This window comes from Chiloscyllium plagiosum, chromosome 2 (assembly GCF_004010195.1).
Source record: "Chiloscyllium plagiosum isolate BGI_BamShark_2017 chromosome 2, ASM401019v2, whole genome shotgun sequence".
Lineage (NCBI taxonomy): Eukaryota > Metazoa > Chordata > Chondrichthyes > Orectolobiformes > Hemiscylliidae > Chiloscyllium > Chiloscyllium plagiosum.
The window spans coordinates 98896940-98913894 of record NC_057711.1 but is presented as its reverse complement, the minus strand read 5'-3'; the positions used below and the strand labels follow the sequence as shown (position 1 = coordinate 98913894).

Sequence of the window (16955 nt, the reverse complement as noted above, 5' to 3'; positions counted from 1 at the left end):
CTGCTCCTTGGATGCTGCCTGACCTGCTGCGCTTTTCCAGCAACACATTTTCAGCTTCTCTCTAATGAAAACAACTTCAAATCCCTCAGCTTTCCTCATAAGACCTTCCCCCCGTACCAGGCAACATCCTGGTAAATGTCCTCTGAAAGCTTTCCAACCTTCCGCATCCTTCCTATAATGCGGTGACCAGAACTGTGCACAATACTCCAAGTGCGGCCACACCAGTGTTTTGTACAGCTGCAATATGACCTCATGGCTTCGAAATTCAATCCCTCTACCAATAAAAGCTAACACACCATATGCCTTCTTAACAACCCTACCAACCGAGGTGGCAACTTTCAGGGATCTATATACATGGACAATGAGATCTCTTTGCTCATCTACACTGCCAAGAATCTTACCATTACTCCAGTACTCTTTATTCCTGTTGCTCCTTGCAACGTGAATCATCTCACACTTTTCCACATTAAACTCCATTTGTCACCTCTCAGCCCAGCTCTGCAGCTTATCTATGTCCCTCTGTAACCTGCAACATCCTTCGGCACTGTCCACAACTCTACTTACCTCAGTGTCATCTGCAAATTTACTAACCTATCCTTCTATGTCTTCATCCAGGTCGATTATAAAAATGACAAGGAACAATGGACACAAAACAGATCCTTGCAGTACACTACTAGTAACTGAACTCCAGGATGAACATTTCCCATCAACTACCATCCTCTGTCTTATTTCAGCTAGCCATTTTCTGATCCAAACTGCTAAATCACCCTCAATCCCATGCCTCCGTATTTTGTGCAATAGCCTACTGTGGGAACATTATCAAATGCATTGCTGAACCCCATATACACCACATCAACTGCTTTATCCTCATCCACCTGTTTGGTCACTAAGGTTTGTGAGGCATGACCTACCCTTCACAAAACCGTGTTGACTATCCCTAATCAACTTATTCCTTTCTAGATGATTATAAGTCCTATCTTTAATAACCTTTTCCAACATTTTACTCACAACCAAAGTAAGGCTCACTGATCTATAATTACTTGGATTGTCCCTACTCCCCTTCTTGAACAAGGAGACAACATTTGCTATCCTCCAGTCTTCTGCACTATTCCTGTAGACAAAGACAGCATAAAGATCAAAGCTAAAGGCTCTGAAGCCTCCTCCCTGACTTCCCAGAGAATCCTAGGATAAATCCAATCTGGCCCAGGGAACTTATCTATTTTTACACTTTCCAGAATTGCTAACACCTCTTCCTTGTGAACGTCAATCCCGTCTAGTCTAGCAGCCTATATCCCAGTATTCTCAACAACATTGTTTTATTTTTGCAAGGTTTGTGAAGGTTTGTAGCTCAGGCTGAGGTTTAGGGTGTAGGTTTGATATCCAGACGTTTCATTACCTGGCTAGGTAACATTATCAGTGGCGACTTCCAAGTGAAACGAAGCTGTTGTCTCCTGCATTCTATTTATATCTTTCTCCTGGAAGGGGTTCCTAGGGGTTGTGGTGATGTAATTTCCTGTTCATTTCCTAGTAGCACACAAACCCACCAACACTCTCAAACAAAAGCTAACACACTTAAAAGACCCAGTACAACCCATGGACAAAACCAACGTCATCTACAAAATTCCATGTAAGGACTCCATAAACACTACGTAGGACAAACAGGAAGAAAGTTAGCCACCAGGATACATGAACACAAGCTAGCCACAAAAAGACACGACCCTCTCTCCCTCGTAGCTCTACACACGGATGAAAAAAACCACCAATCCGACTGGGACAACACATCTATCCTGGGACAGGCTAAGCAAAGACATGCCAGAGAATTCCTCGAGGCTTGGCACTCCAACCACAATGCCACAAACAAAAGCATAGATCTAGATGCCATATTTAACCCCTCAGAAAACGAACAGGAAATGACATCACCACAAACCCCAGGAACTCCATCTAGGAGAAAGACATAAATAGAATGCAGGAGACAACAGCTTCGCTTCACTTGGAGGTTGCCACTGATGTTGTTACCTAGCCAGGTAATGAAACGTCTGGATATCAAACCTACAGCTCAGCGAGCAAACCTACACCTATTGTTTTATTTCCAGTATGAATATGATAAAAAGTATTCATTTAGCATCTCTCTTATCTCCTTGGACTCCACACACAACTTTCCATTTCTGCCCTTAATTGGCCCTAATCTTACTCTAATCATTCTTTTATTCCTGATATACCTATAGAAAGCTTTCAGATTTCCTTGTTCCTACCTGCCAACAACTTCTCACGTGCCCTCCTGGCTCTTATTAGTTCTCTCTTTAAGTCTTTCCTGGCTAGCTTTTCACTCTCACGCATCTTAACTGAGCCTTCACGCTACATCCTAACATAAGCATTCTCCCTCCTCTTGACAAGAGATTCAACCTCCTTATAAACCATGGCTCCCTCACTCGACCGCTTCCTCCCTGCCTGACAAATGCATACATATCAAGGACACGCAGTAGCTGTTCCTTGAATAAGCTCCACATTTCAATTGTGCCCATCCCTTGCAGTTTCCTTCCCCATTCTATGCATCCTAATTGCATCAGAATTGCCTTTCCCTGAATTATAACTCTTGCCCTGTGGTATATTCCTATCCCTTTCCATTGGCACAGCTGTAAATTTACTGCTGTGCCAATCTGTAATTCCTGAAATAAAAACAGTTCCAACAGCTACCTATAGCTGAAGAGAAGCTCAGCACAAGTAAAGCACCGATTCCTCATTTGTTCTCCAGCAAATTCATTCAGAATGGAATTAGAACTGACAAATACCTGTAATCTGAATTACAAGACCATTGGAAAGGAACCGACAGAAATTTGGAAGAATTTAGCCATAATTCAAACTAATACAATGGAAATTCTTTCCCAGATAGATATGTCAATTCTTGCACATTGGCCCTCATTAACACGAACAAGGCAGCCTTCCTTTACTACCAATAGTTTCCTTCTTGTCTTTCTTTATTCAGGTGAATTGGCCATGCTAAATTGCCCGTCGTGTTAGGTTAAAAGGGGTAAATGTAGGGGTATGGGTGGGTTACGCTTCGGCAGGTCGGTGTGGACTTGTTGGGCCGAAGGGCCTGTTTCCACACTGTAAGTAATCTAATTTATTCTTTCATGGAGTGTGTGTACCATTGGCTAGGTCAGCTTTTATATCCTATCTGCAATCAGTCTTGGACTGAATGGTTTTCTCTGTGATGTTGGAGGGCTGTTCATTGTCAACTACATTGTAGTAATGAGGATCTAAAATTTGAATTTAGGCTGTTGTCAGAAGCAACAAGTATCTGTAGATTTTTATTAACTACAAAATGACTTTTCAATTTAAAATAACACAACAAAATAGCTGCAAGTAATGATTTAACTATGTGAACTTGAACAGATGATTTGCTAAGTTGGTTGCATATAGAGATAAGAGAGAACAATGCATTTTTCAGAATTTGAATCATAAGACAGTGATTTGGTATTCGAACTAACCTTGAACTGCTTGCATGGGATGGTGCTCTACGTAAATTAAAAATCCTTTCCCGGGGAATATCATTGGATTAACCTTAATTGGAAGCACACTAACTTTTGTATGTGATTGGTCTTTTCTCATAATTAAGGCTGTACTATCTCTTAAAAAACATAAATAATGTGTAATTTTTTAAATGTAATTGTGCCATTTCTCCACGGAACACAGAAGCTTTTAACCTCTATGTTGCTGGACAAATCTGCGCCAGGCTGCCTGATTTTATTAAACTGGTAACCTTGCTTTAAACAGACGTACTCCTATTGATTCTTTTGACCGATCTGGAATCAAGAGGCCCCTTTGGAGGGGTCTAGATCTTCATTTTGGTGCCGTGACTCGAATGGACGTTATGGCATCGCTGGGGCCGGTTGGTGATCGTGCCGCCCAGAGTGTCCGATCCCGGGTCGGTGACCGGGTTGCTGTCGGCTACAATGCGATGTTGCGGTTTCTCATGAGCGGTGTTTGTAGGCCACTGTCCCCGAGCCGGGTGTTAACTTTTAGTAGCCTACTCCGTTATTAGCAAACATTTTGCCAGGCAAAATCTTTGTTGAACTTCTCTGTTGCCTTTTGTGGTTTCTGCCAACTCCCAAATCTTTCTGTGCTGGAGCTTTCTGCAGCCCTTTCTTCTTTCAAATAATATTCAGCTATTCTAGTCTTCCTGCCAAAGTACATAACCACATTATGTAACAAGATTTTGCCTATTCACTTAACCGAACTATATCCTCACTCCTTGCATTCCCATGGACACAGGTATGCACAGACGCGCACACAGACACCCACACACACCCTTATAGACACACACACTCCCACACATGCACCCCCTCACAGACTTAAGACACTCTGCACTCACTACACACACACACACACACACATACTTTCTCACACACCGAATTATGTAAATTAAGAACCCTTTCCCGGGGAATATCATTGGATTAACCTGCTGTAAATCATGTCACCTTATTGTATGTGATTGGTCTTTTCTCATAATTAAGGCTGTACTATCTCTTAAAAAACATTAATAATGTGTAATTTTTTAAATGTAATTGTGCCATTTCTCCACGGAACACAGAAGCTTTTAACCTCCATGTTGCTGGACAAATCTGCGCCAGGCTGCCTGATTTTATTAAACTGGTAACCTTGCTTTAAACAGACGTACTCCTATTGATTCTTTTGACCGATCTGGAATCAAGAGGCCCCTTTGGAGGGGTCTAGATCTTCATTTTGGTGCCGTGACTCGAATGGACGTTATGGCATCGCTGGGGCCGGTTGGTGATCGTGCCGCCCAGAGTGTCCGATCCCGGGTCGGTGACCGGGTTGCTGTCGGCTACAATGCGATGTTGCGGTTTCTCATGAGCGGTGTTTGTAGGCCACTGTCCCCGAGCCGGGTGTTAACTTTTAGTAGCCTACTCCGTTATTAGCAAACATTTTGCCAGGCAAAATCTTTGTTATCACTGTGTACATCAAGTACCCAGAAAAAGTTTGCTATTTTTAGTGGGCGTTTTAAGACTTGTGCTGTACAATATCTTCAAGCAACGAAGCTTCATCTTAAAGAATATGAAAGGTGTGTTATGTCACAAGTACACATGCAACACAGGCAAATGTCTGTAAATGTCCAGGAACACAGGATGGAGCCAAAGCCCAAATATCCAGATAGTGAACACTTCACAATGATACATAGGTTTCATGGAATAAGATTCCTGAGAGCTGTTTCGCAACTAAAAGTACTTCAGACTAGCATAACTGTCACACTTGTACCCACATTTTATTATTTTTACCTGCAGGAACAAGTGCAATATGTTCTCCTTGCTTATATCACTGGATTATCAGATTTTGCTGTACTCATGCTTTATTTCATGATTTGGAGATGCCGGTGTTGGATTGGGGTTAAAATCACACATAACCTGGACTATAACCTGGTGTTGTGTGATTTTTAACTTTATTTCATGAGGTATTATTTAAGACGATTCTTAGGAATGCTGTATCTAAATGCCTCTAGAACCACTCTAAAGGTTTCACATTTGACCTTTTGGAGAAGAAGAGTTGATTTTTATGTTGCTGTTCAAGATGCCATGTGTCTTGGAAATACAGGGGACACAGCAAATGAAATTATTTTACAGTTTACACAATATAATAAAACTGAGATTTTTATTTCACAAGTAAGTTTGGGCAGGTAGTTGATAAGCAAAAATTCCTTCAAGTATTTGGTAATAATCAATTAAATGATTTCACTCATTAGCATCCTGATGAAATTTGTAACGTTATGTTGGACAAATTTAAAATATGCTTAAATGTTGAAATTAATCAAGACATTCTGAAAGCAGGCACTTAGCCTTCTTAAGTATTTAGATCCACACCTTCTTGAAGAATGAATGTATGCCCCATTGTCATTATGACTCATGTATTTCCAAATCCAGTTATTGGAGCTAACCTTTTAGAGGTGCAAACTGTTGTGGTACAAGCTTTCTCGCTCTACCTGGGTGAAATGGCCTGCTTCCACACTGGAGCAATTCTGTGAAAGTGTCATGTCTATCTCTTGCAGCAGCAAAGGGGCTGTAAGCATAAGTATTTGCAGTCCCAGCTTGCTTTGCCATTATTCCAAGGCTGTAGCAGTTGGCAATTTTAGATCCTCAGTGATTCTCATGAGGTCAGCCAGGTGGACCACATAGAATATGGGTTCCTGATTGGAGCTGATAATCTGGTCCAGTCAGGTAACGGATAAGGACAAGAAAGTCTCCCAGCCCAACTGCTTGTTCTGTGGTGCTGTGGAGTCCGTGGACCATGTGTGTATTGGGTGTGGGCGTTTGCACGCCCTTTTTGATTTTCTTAAAAACCTCCTCCTCTGCTTTTGGTTGCACTTCAGTCCCACACTCCTGATCTTCGGGCACCCGGTACGGAGGAGGGAGGGCAGGTCTGAAGACCTCCTCATGGATCTGCTCCTGGGCCTGACCAAACTGGCCATAAACAAGTCCGGGCAGCGGGCCGTGAAAGGAGTCATTCGGGCAGATTGCCTGCCCCTCTTTCGCAGTTATGTCAGAGCCCGGGTGACTCTGGAGAAGGAGCAATTGGTGTCCACCAGCATCTTTGAGCTGTTCAGGGAGAAGTGGGCACCGCAGGGAGTAGAGTGCATTATTTACCCTTCCAACTCTATTTTGATTTAATCCCAGCTTTCTCCTTCACTGTTTGTTCACACAGAACAAAGAAAGGACAGGAATGTCTCCCAGCCCAACTGTTTGTTTTGCGGTGCTATGGAGTCCATGGACCATGTATATATTGCGTATGAGTGCTTGCACTCACTTTTTGATTTTCTTAAAAAACCTTCTCCTCTGTTTTTGGTTGTACTTTAGTCCCACACCCCTGATCTTCTGGCACCCAGTGCAGAAGTAGGGAGGTTGGTCAGAGGATCTCCTCGTGGGTCTGCTCCTGGGCCTGGCCAAACTGCCTATAAACAGGTCAAGGCAACATGCCATGGAGGGCGTCATTAAGGCTGATTGCCTGCACCTCTCCCATGGTTACGTCCAAGCCCAGGTGTCCCTGGAGAAGGAGCATGCGGTGTCTACAAACACCCTTGACCAGTTCAGGGAGAGGTGGGCACCACAGGGAGTGGAGTGTATTATTTGCCCCTCCAACTCTATTTTGACTTAGTCCCCACCCTCCCCTTCACTGTTTGATCACTTTGAAGAGGACACTGCTTGTCACTGGCCACTTGAGTGTTTCCTTTTTTCCTGGTGGTGGAATATCAATAATGATTTATATACCTGTTGTTCTCCGTTATGTCTGACACCTGCACACACATGATTATGGGTGCTGCGGAAACATAAACACTTCCGCTGTCAGGTGGTAGTGTGGGTTAGAAAAAGAAGAGGTAAAAAAAGAAAAAAAAGAACAAGAATGTCTCCCAGCGGAGCTGCTTGTTCTGTGGTGCTGTGGTGTCCATAAACCGTGTGGGTGTGGGCATTTGCACTCCCTTTTTGATTTTCTTAATAACCTTCTTCTCTGTATTTGTTTGCACTTCAGTCCCACGCTCCTGATCTTCGGGCACCCGGTGCAGAGGGGGAAGGGTCGGTCAGAGGACTTCCTGTGGGTCTGTTTCTGGGACTGCCCTAACTGGTCCAGGCAGCAGGCTGTGGTGGGGCGTGGGGTTGGGGGGGGGCGGGGAATTGCCTGGATTGCCTGCCCCTCTTCCACAGTTATGTCAGAGACTGGGTGTTCCTGGAAAAGGAACATGAGGTGGCACAGTGGCTCAGTGGTTAGCACTGCTGCCTCACAGCTCCAGGTTCCCAGGTTTGATTCCAACCTCGGGCGACAGTCTGTGTAGAGTTTGCACATTCTCTCTGTGGCTCCGTGGGTTTGCTCCGGTTTCCTCCCACAGTCCAAAGATGTGCAGGTCAGGTGAATTGGTCATGCTAAATTGTCCATAGTGTTTGGTGCATTCGTCAGAAGGAAATGGGTCTGGGTAGGTTGCTCTTTGGAGGGTTGGTGTGGACTGGTTGGGCCAAAGGACCTGTTTCCACAATGTAGGGAATCTAATCTAATCTGTCCATCAACACACTCAAGATTTTTAGGGAACAGTGGGCACAGCAGGGAGTGGAGTATATTATTTCACCCTCCAACTTTATTCCTGCCCTCCCCTTCACTTTTTGATCATGCAACATTGCCCTTTGAGAAGGACACTGCTTGTCACTGGCCACTCGGGGTGTTTCTTTTCTTCCTAGTAGTGGAATATAAATGAAGATTTACACACTTGTTGTTAATCATTCTATTCTACACCTGCACACACGCAACATGGGTGCCAGGGAAAAATAAACACTACCTCTGTTAGGCAGTAGTGTAGGTGAAAATTTTAAAAATGAATAAAAAAGAACAGGAGTGTCAGACATCCTGTTCACTCTGAGAGCTGCCTCTGAAGGAGCTGGATCAGTGTCTGAAGGACTCTCCACTTTGTGTCAAGGAGAGGGGAAGACCTCTGGACTGCCTGAACTACACAGTCAGTGTGTCTTATTACTGTTGTTGATGTTTCCTGCTGAGGAGGAGAGTTTTCTTTTTTGTCTTTCACCCTTGTTTCAGGTAAACTTTGCTTTTTTTTTGTTTTTCTTTATTGTGTGTTGTAATTGCTTTTTTTCTGGGTTTTCTTCCTGTTTATTTCCTTTAATTCGAAGCTGTGCTCAGCTGCACAGGCAGCTACTACCGCCGCCGCTGCTGCTGCAGCCTGGGCCTGCTGCTGCTACTAAAAAAACACCATGAATGTCAAAGTGGCTTTGTGTAGTCCGGTCAGTATGTTGGGGACTGAGAGCTATGTGGTCAACCACCAGCCTGGAGGAAAGCAGGCCTGGGGAGGGTTGGTCAGTATGCAGGGCGGCCAGAGACGGGAAGGCCGACGACTGTCCTGCAGGATGGCCAACCAAGGGCAGTCTGATCAGTTTGTGGTGTGGACAGGTGTCAGGTGTCTTTTTTAATAGCTATATTGGGTCTGTGTTCCATGTACTGTTTCTGATTTGATCGCATTACCTTGTCTGTGTTTGTTACTGTTCTCTTTGTGATGAACGGAAGTGGGATTCGAGGTTTGTCCTCATCTCCCTGAAAATTGGTTGAACGGTGAAGTTTGGGATTTGGTTTTGCTGCCCTTTCACCTGCATAAAGTGTTTTTTTGTGAACTGCTGATTTCTGTTTATTGTTAACTGTATTTTCCCCTGTAAATTGCTGTTTCTCTGCATACGGCTGTTAATGTTAATTTCTTATTTGTAAACTGTGCTGGTTAATAAAATTAAAAAAAAACAGGAAAACAAAGAACAGCAATGTCAGACACCCTGCTTGCTCCGAGGGAGGTAGATCAGTATCAAAGACCCTTCATGTGTGAATAAAGGGTGACGGGATACCAGCCTCTGTGTAGTTATTTCAGTGGCAATGAAAGAAAAGCATGCGCCTGAAGAAATTCACTTGCAATAGTCATCTTTGACTTTGGGTAAGCTTTTCTGACATCATGCCATTAAGTCAGAAGTTTGACTTGTTCAAGCCTATCTTTGAAGACTGGGCCCAGTATATGGAAAGAATATGTGTTTTTTCAAGGTAAATGACATTGGGGCAGATGAAAAGTAACAATAATTTTCCTGACGCCTGTGAATCTGCAGTTTTTTTTGGTTATTAGGAGCCTTATTTTCCCTGAGGCACCACATACTAAAATCTTTAAAAAGTTGATGCATTTAGTTAAGGAACATTACAACCCCAAGCCACCTCCAGTTCTGAAATACAATTGGTTTTACTTCTGATTCAAGTACCCGGGCATCTATATTGTAATTTTTGACTGGGTTAAGACTGGCAGAGGCATGTGATGTTGGATTAATCCTTAATGAAATGCTGAGAGACTTTGTTTCGAATGTGGGATTAATGATGTAACCATGCAAAAGCTTCTATTAGCTGCCAACTGGACTTCAAACAGACGGTATAACAGACTTTATCATTGGAAAATGCAGCAAATGCAGCATATGAATTGCAGGGTATTCCAATAGAAGTGGAAAATCTTGCCACTCTGACTGAGTTTGGGAAATACCATTTAAATGAAGGCAATTAACCTCAAAACAAAGCCAGACCTCAGCCAAGTGGTCAAGATTTTATTCAGGATCTGGAATGGTGTGCCATTTTATTTCTGCTGTTATGCTGACTTCATATAGCAAAACGTCTTACTGGACCTAAATTGAGTAAGGGAACTCATAGGCCAGTATCCAGGGGAGTGCACCCATGGAAATTCCACCTCCATCTGGTTTAGAACAGTTAATATCTCAATCAAAACCAATCCAAGTAATGATCTGGCTAAATGGTCACCTGGTTCTAATGGCAGTTGATAGCTGTGTGACTGTTTCAGTGATAACAGAACTCGTCTTTAACAAAATTTATTCTGGACTCCAACACTCAAGTTTGTGCACGACCTGAGCTAGACTGAGCTTATACTAGGGCATCCTTCCAGATAAAAAGTACAACTTCAGTTCTGGTCTCTTATGAGAAGCAGTTGGTTCAGTTACTGTTGATTGCAATAAAAGACTCTGGCACAAGCTTGATGGTGTGACATTGGTTAAGAAAGATTCACTTTGGTTCAACATTTCTTGGTTAGAAATGCCTGAGTGAATCCCATTCAAATATGTGGAAGTTTTTCAGTAAGGTCAAGAGACGATTATAGGAGCCAAGGCCACTTTCCATGTTGACCAGGAACCAATTCCACAATTTTGCAGGGCTCATCCAGTGCCTACTGCCTTATGGGCAAAAGTAGAGGCAGAAATCAGAGGGCTAGAAAGCGAAGGTATCATCAAACTACTCCAGTTTGCAGAATGGGCAGCACCAGCCAGATAGATAAAATTCCCTGTGCCTTTGTGGGGATGTTAAACAAAGAGGAAACTGCTTTTCACAGCTAGATAAATACTTAATCCCTCGCAATCAGGATTTATATGCAAATCTGGAAGGGAGGCTTTCCTTCACAAAGTTGAACATGAGCCATGCATACTTGCAGCTGTAATTAGACCAGGATTCCCACAAACATATTACAAATAATACATGTAAGGATTTCTACCAATATTCGAGACTGCCATTTATAGTATCATCAGTCTGTGCAATTTTTTAATGGATGATGGCAAACATTGTATAAGGTAAAACAATTGTATAAGGCCTACTCCAGGTTGCCATTTATCCAGATAGGTGGAGAAGGGAAAATATGCTCCAGGCACATCCAATGACCTACTTTCTGACAGAGTTAACAAGACCAGTTTACATCCTCTAGACGATAGTTGCCTCTACTCCCATATTTTATATTGGAGTTTAAGTCTTTCCTTGAGCTGAATTATTATGGAAACTTCATATATAACCTAGCCTCCATTATGTCATCTTTACATTAAGTCAAGAAAAGTCAGCCTTAGACAAATTTGTTTAGCCAAGCCATCGCTTTCAGGGAAGTGAAGGAACAACTGTCTAAGGTGTTGACAGAATATGATTCAAAGCGAGATTTGGGAATGACATGCAATATCTCAATATCATGCATCAGGGTATTATTAGCTCACAGGCCCAGTGGACAAATGCTCAATATAGTGTGCATCCAAGACTTTGGTAATGCAGTGTGTAAATGCACCCGGATAGAAAGTTTTGGTAGTCATTTTGAGTCAGGAAAATGTTTTTTAAGGATGTAAATTTGTAACAATAACAAAGCACAAACTCCTGCTAGGGTCTGCTTAAAGACGAGGCAGTGCTGCTAGTAACTTCAAGCCAAATTCAGAGATGGGCTCAATTACTAGGTGTTTGTAATTACAATTCAGAACACTGTCCAGGAGGCCAAGTAGCAAATGCAAATGCAGTGAGCCACCTGCTTGCAACAACACCACTGGAAGAGTCTGTAATGGCTTTAAATTTTCTGGACACTTCCAGTCATAGCTTACAATATCAGACTTTGGATGCAGAAAGATCCAGTCCTGGTAAAACTGAAACAGCTGATGATGATGGGGGAAGCCAAAGGGTCATCACAACCCAGAGAGACCAGTTACAGCAGAGGATGGCATATCATTATGGGGAGCAAGAGTGATTGTCTTGAGCATAGGTGAGCACCAATACTGGCTGAACTCATCAGGGTCATCCAGGGATTTTCAAAATGAAGGTGTTGGCAAGACATTGTCTGGTGACCAGGATTGGATACAGACATATCCATATTGTTGGGGCAGTCACCAGAGTGCCAAAAGGACAAACAATTACAGCATCAGCTCCCCCAAATTTGTGGGAATAGTTAGGCGATTGCATATCCTTTTATGGGCTCAATGTTCTTAGTCATTGCAGATGCCCACTCAACATTAATGTGTAGCTTTATGTGTAGAGACAATGTAAAAATGTTAACTGGATATTAGTATATAATCAGAGTGAACACCTCATGACAGAACTAATGCTATATCTTTAGGATGAAGCTTTCTTGAAGCCATTTGCAGTCAGGAAATTACCTCTATATACATACTAAGGTGTCTATGTAAAACAAAATGGTAAGAGAAATGAACTGCATAGCAGCACAGAATTTAAACATTGCTAAGAGAAGGCAAAAATGTGAAGCACTCATCAAGACTTGGAGAGAAGAAAAACCAATTTAGAGAACACAAGTAGAGGATACTGATTGGGCTATCATTGGTCTAGAGGTGCAGCAAGCCCTGTTAACTATTAAAAGGGAGAGATTTGAATCAGGAAAATTCCTTCACAAAGGCTCATCCTCGGTCACCAAGCTGTTGCAGAGCTCAGCGTGGACCACATGTGGAGAAGGGAGTCTGCTCATCTTTGCAGAGAAACTGTTTCCAGTCAAGAGACAAGTGAAAAAACCGTAGCAGATATTTGCACCATGAATGATATCAATTGATTACAACATGACTACTAATGACCATCAGAAAAATAACTATAAATAGATCATTGTCCTGGATGATGGGCTAAATTCTACAGTGCAAGCAGCTGTCTTAGTGCTCATGCTGAAAAAGGGGACTGGGGAAGGAGTTAAGCCTGGTTCAGTCATCAGTCATCATGTGGGTAGCAACGAATTAAGTGGATGCTGCTGGGCTTACCATCTCCACCCGATCCCTCAGGCCAAGTCAGTGGGCTGGAACATTAGCCTCAGCAGTGCCAATGCTAGCAGTGGCCATTACTGGTTTTGCACAAGCAGATTGAGGGTGTAGCAATGCCAACAACTTTGAAAATTAGCTAAGTGAGGTCATAAGGGAATCAGACAGGTCTTCTCCAATGTAAAGGCAGTTGGGGGATTGTGGGGGTGAGGGGGCACATTTGTTGAGGGCAAGCAGCATTGTTGGTATTGGGCTGGCCTTTACCAGCAAGGGAGCTTTCCATATGCCAAAGTGTGTCCAAACCATAATTCGCCCAAATTGGAAGATCCCTCCCTGGAGCTCACAGAGTTTACCTGATGATCTTCCATGTGACAGGGAGCCTCAAATACTGGGAGGAGGCTCTTGATTGGCTATTAAAGTAGTTCAATTTGATGCTGGCTTGATAGTTGGCTGTTACTTTTCCTGTCACTGACAAGATGACATACTAGCAGGCAGATAGTGGGCATGTCTTGCACCATCTTCTCCTCCCTCTTGCATCATCCTAATAGCACTCCTAAAAGTGCTATGAAAATATTGCCCCATGAATTTCATTTTGCTGATCCCCTTTGTGCTCTTTCATATACTCGCCCAAATCATTTGTTTTTGTCCAATGTGATCTGAAACTTTATATTATTACAAATAACATAGTTTTGTTTCCTTATGCATTTAATTTCAGTCACAACACTGTTCATCTGAACCAAATTGGACAATGCTCACAGTCTCAGCAAACTCTAGGTACAGGTAGTTTTCCTATAACGTGCATTTTGTAAACGCGATTTGGCTGTAATGTGATTTGTGGATTGTGATTTGTTTTTAATAAAGGGGACTCCTATTGTGTGATTCAATCCCCTGTATTACCAGCTGGCTGTGATTTATTCCGCTGGCGCATATATTGCAACCGGTTTTTGTCTGTTTTTTTTTCTTCTATCTGCAACTAAGGTTGTTTTGTTCTCTTCCATCAGTGAGAAAAACAGTGAAAGCCTCGAACCTCCTCCCAGAGCTAACATTTAATCATTTTGAGGGTAATACCACACCACTCTGGAATGCTTACTGAAATCATGCACGGAGTTTGGGGGGGTGGTGAGGGGAAGGGGGTCAAGGAGCAGGAAGAGAGGGAGAGATAGGAAGCCAAAGAGGGTACAAAGGCAGCGATTTACAGTGAGCGTTGGAGAGTGAACAGGGCTTTTTGCTTAGCAGAGGCTCAGTTGCTGGCTGTCTGAAGCTTTAACACATGCTCACTTTACAAGAGAGGGTGTATGTGTGTGGAAGGGAGGGATGTGTGAAAATAAGAACGGACCATTGGCGACTCTCACCTCTCCCTACCCATCCCCACTTCAGCCAAGTTCACCCAGTCTCTATTTGAAAGAGGTGGAGGTGGGGAGGATCTGAGAGTCTCAGCCCCTCATTCTCTCTGAAACCGGAGACCCATGAAAACCTCCAGCTGTTCAGAGCGTCCCAGCCTTTAAGCAACCCCCTCTAAAAAAGGATTTTACTCGCGCCAAAATAAAAGTTTCTGCTCTTTTTTCTTCCTCTTTGGAAAATTTTTTTTGGGATTAAGTTTGTTGGGGAGATTCCATTGTTTTAATGTCTTCATCTGCATTATTAAGTGACTTCTTAGCTGAAAGAAGCTGCGATAACACTTAATAGCATTGAATTGAGCAGCCGGGACAGCACCAGCAAATTTCAGACGGGAGGTTATGTAACTCAGAAACCTCTTAACGTATTAAATTTACCGTACTATTTCATTGAAATGTATGATTTAAAAATTTGCTTAGACTGTGCTATTGTTTGTGTTAGGATAGCTACTATTCTTTTAATTTTGATTTTTACTGATATTTTTGGTGATTCACCCCTAACCCTGTTTTTCCCATCAGTCCCATTACTGCATGGTTTTCTTTAACACGATATTATACAGGAACGCAACTACTGCGTGATAGGAGAACTACCTGTATATGGAGTATCAGGACTGCAATAACTTCATTATTTAGCATATTTTATGTAGTAAAACATCAAAAGGTGTCTCACAGAAGATTCTGACAAGATTCAAGACCAAGCAAACTATTCCTGATAAAGGGCTTTTGCCCGAAACGTTGATTATCCTGCTCCTCCAATGTTGCCTGAGCTGCTGTGGTTTTCCAGCACCACTCTAATCTTGACACTAATCTCCAGCATCTGCAGTGACCACCTTCACCAAGCAAACTGTGGAGATCCTGGGGCAGGTGACTAAAAGCTACTTTTAAAAGCAGTGTTCTGAAAGGAGCATTCTTAAAACAGAAAAGAGAGATGAGGAGAGCCAATTCTCATATTTCAACAACTTTTGCTTTAAAATTGGATAATTCTACAAAGAAATCAAATGCTACTTTCACACTTTTTATATTTGTAAGAAACTGCATCATTCTTGCAGATGTTAAAACTAATCAGTAAGAGTAAAAAAGAAACAGTTAACTATTTGGAATAAAATAACTGCATTGAGGCCTTATCAATGACTTGGAAGCAGGCATTATCCTACTATTTTCTTGTATTCATTCATGTGGGTGTAACTGGCTAGGTCAACAGTTTATTTTCCATCCCTAATTGTCCAGAGAGCAGTTAAGAATTAATCACCTTGCTGTGGGTTTGGAGTCCCATGCAGGCCAGATCAGGTAAGGGCAACAATTTTCTTCCAGAAAGTACTTTAGTGAACCAAATAATTTTTTCTGACAATTGGCTATAGTTTCATGGTCATTACTAGATTCTTAATTCTAGACTTTGTTTTATTGAATTCAAATTCTATCACCTGCCATAGTGTTACCTAAAGCAGGATCTTCAGAACACGACCTGGATCTCAGGGCAAACAGTCTCGTGATAATAGCACTTGACCATTGCCTCCCCGGCTGATAATAAAACGAGACTATAACACAGAACTTGAGGGTCTCTTAAGATGCAAGCATTGCGTCGACGTGAACATAATAAATGCTCATCGCCAGCCATATAGAGCTTGGGATTATGGTAGAGTAGGCCATGTGTAAACATAAATGTCCTGTTCTACAATTGATTTATTTAAATTACCAGCATAATTTGAGTCGATTGCTGAATGTTGAAAGCAGTAAGTGGTCAAGTGAAAAGAATTGAGCAGATCAATGACCGAACTGCATTTTTGTTTTAAAAGGAGGGGAAATAAAAATGACCTACATCCTGGAAGGGCAGAGCAGAAATATACTTGATTGAAAAAAAGATAGAAATAGGCACTGTTCCTTCAATGCCAATTTATTGAAATCTCACAATTGATTCCATTGTAACGAAGGCTACAACTACGAATGAAACAAACAAAGTGGAAGACAGATGCAACTATAATTTAATATTAATGACATAATCATGAGCAAGAATGATGAAAGGCAGGGCTACAACCAAAATATATTAAAGGTACAACCTATGGAAACAGGAGAGAATCTTTTACTCAATTGATGATAACAGAGTACAGGAGAAAGGAGGAAGCTACTCCACATTCTGCTTTTCATCAGGAGCAACTGAACAAATGCAGTGCACTCCAGAGGCCAAGCTGACTACTTATTTAAAGTTTCTATCCACATACTGCACAGGAAACAAGAATGCAGCTGAAGATCTCTAAAATCTGCCATATTATACCTATTAAGTTTACTCTTCTGGTTTTTCTTTTGATTAGATTCCCTACAGTGTGGAAACTGGCCCTTTGGCCCAACAAGTCCAAACCAACCCTCCGAAGAGTAACCCACCCAGACTCATTTCCCTCTGACTAATGTACCTAACACTACGGGCAATTTAGAATGGCCAATTCACCTGACCTGCACATCTTTGGACTGTGGGAGGAAACCAGAG

At 42.3% G+C, this 16955-nt stretch overlaps 2 protein-coding genes across 43 annotated transcripts in view; one reads left to right on the top strand and one right to left on the bottom strand.

Annotated features, from left to right (window-relative positions):
- Window positions 1-16955, bottom strand: part of LOC122562121 (receptor-type tyrosine-protein phosphatase delta) — a 2454643-nt gene that overhangs the window by 1559093 nt on the left and 878595 nt on the right. The window lies entirely within an intron of this gene.
- Window positions 5101-5758, top strand: LOC122557804 (transmembrane protein 186-like). Its single transcript, XM_043705865.1, is given in 3 exon segments — window positions 5101-5392; window positions 5471-5664; window positions 5667-5758. Coding segments are annotated over 3 exon segments (573 nt in total). The 5' UTR covers window positions 5101-5105.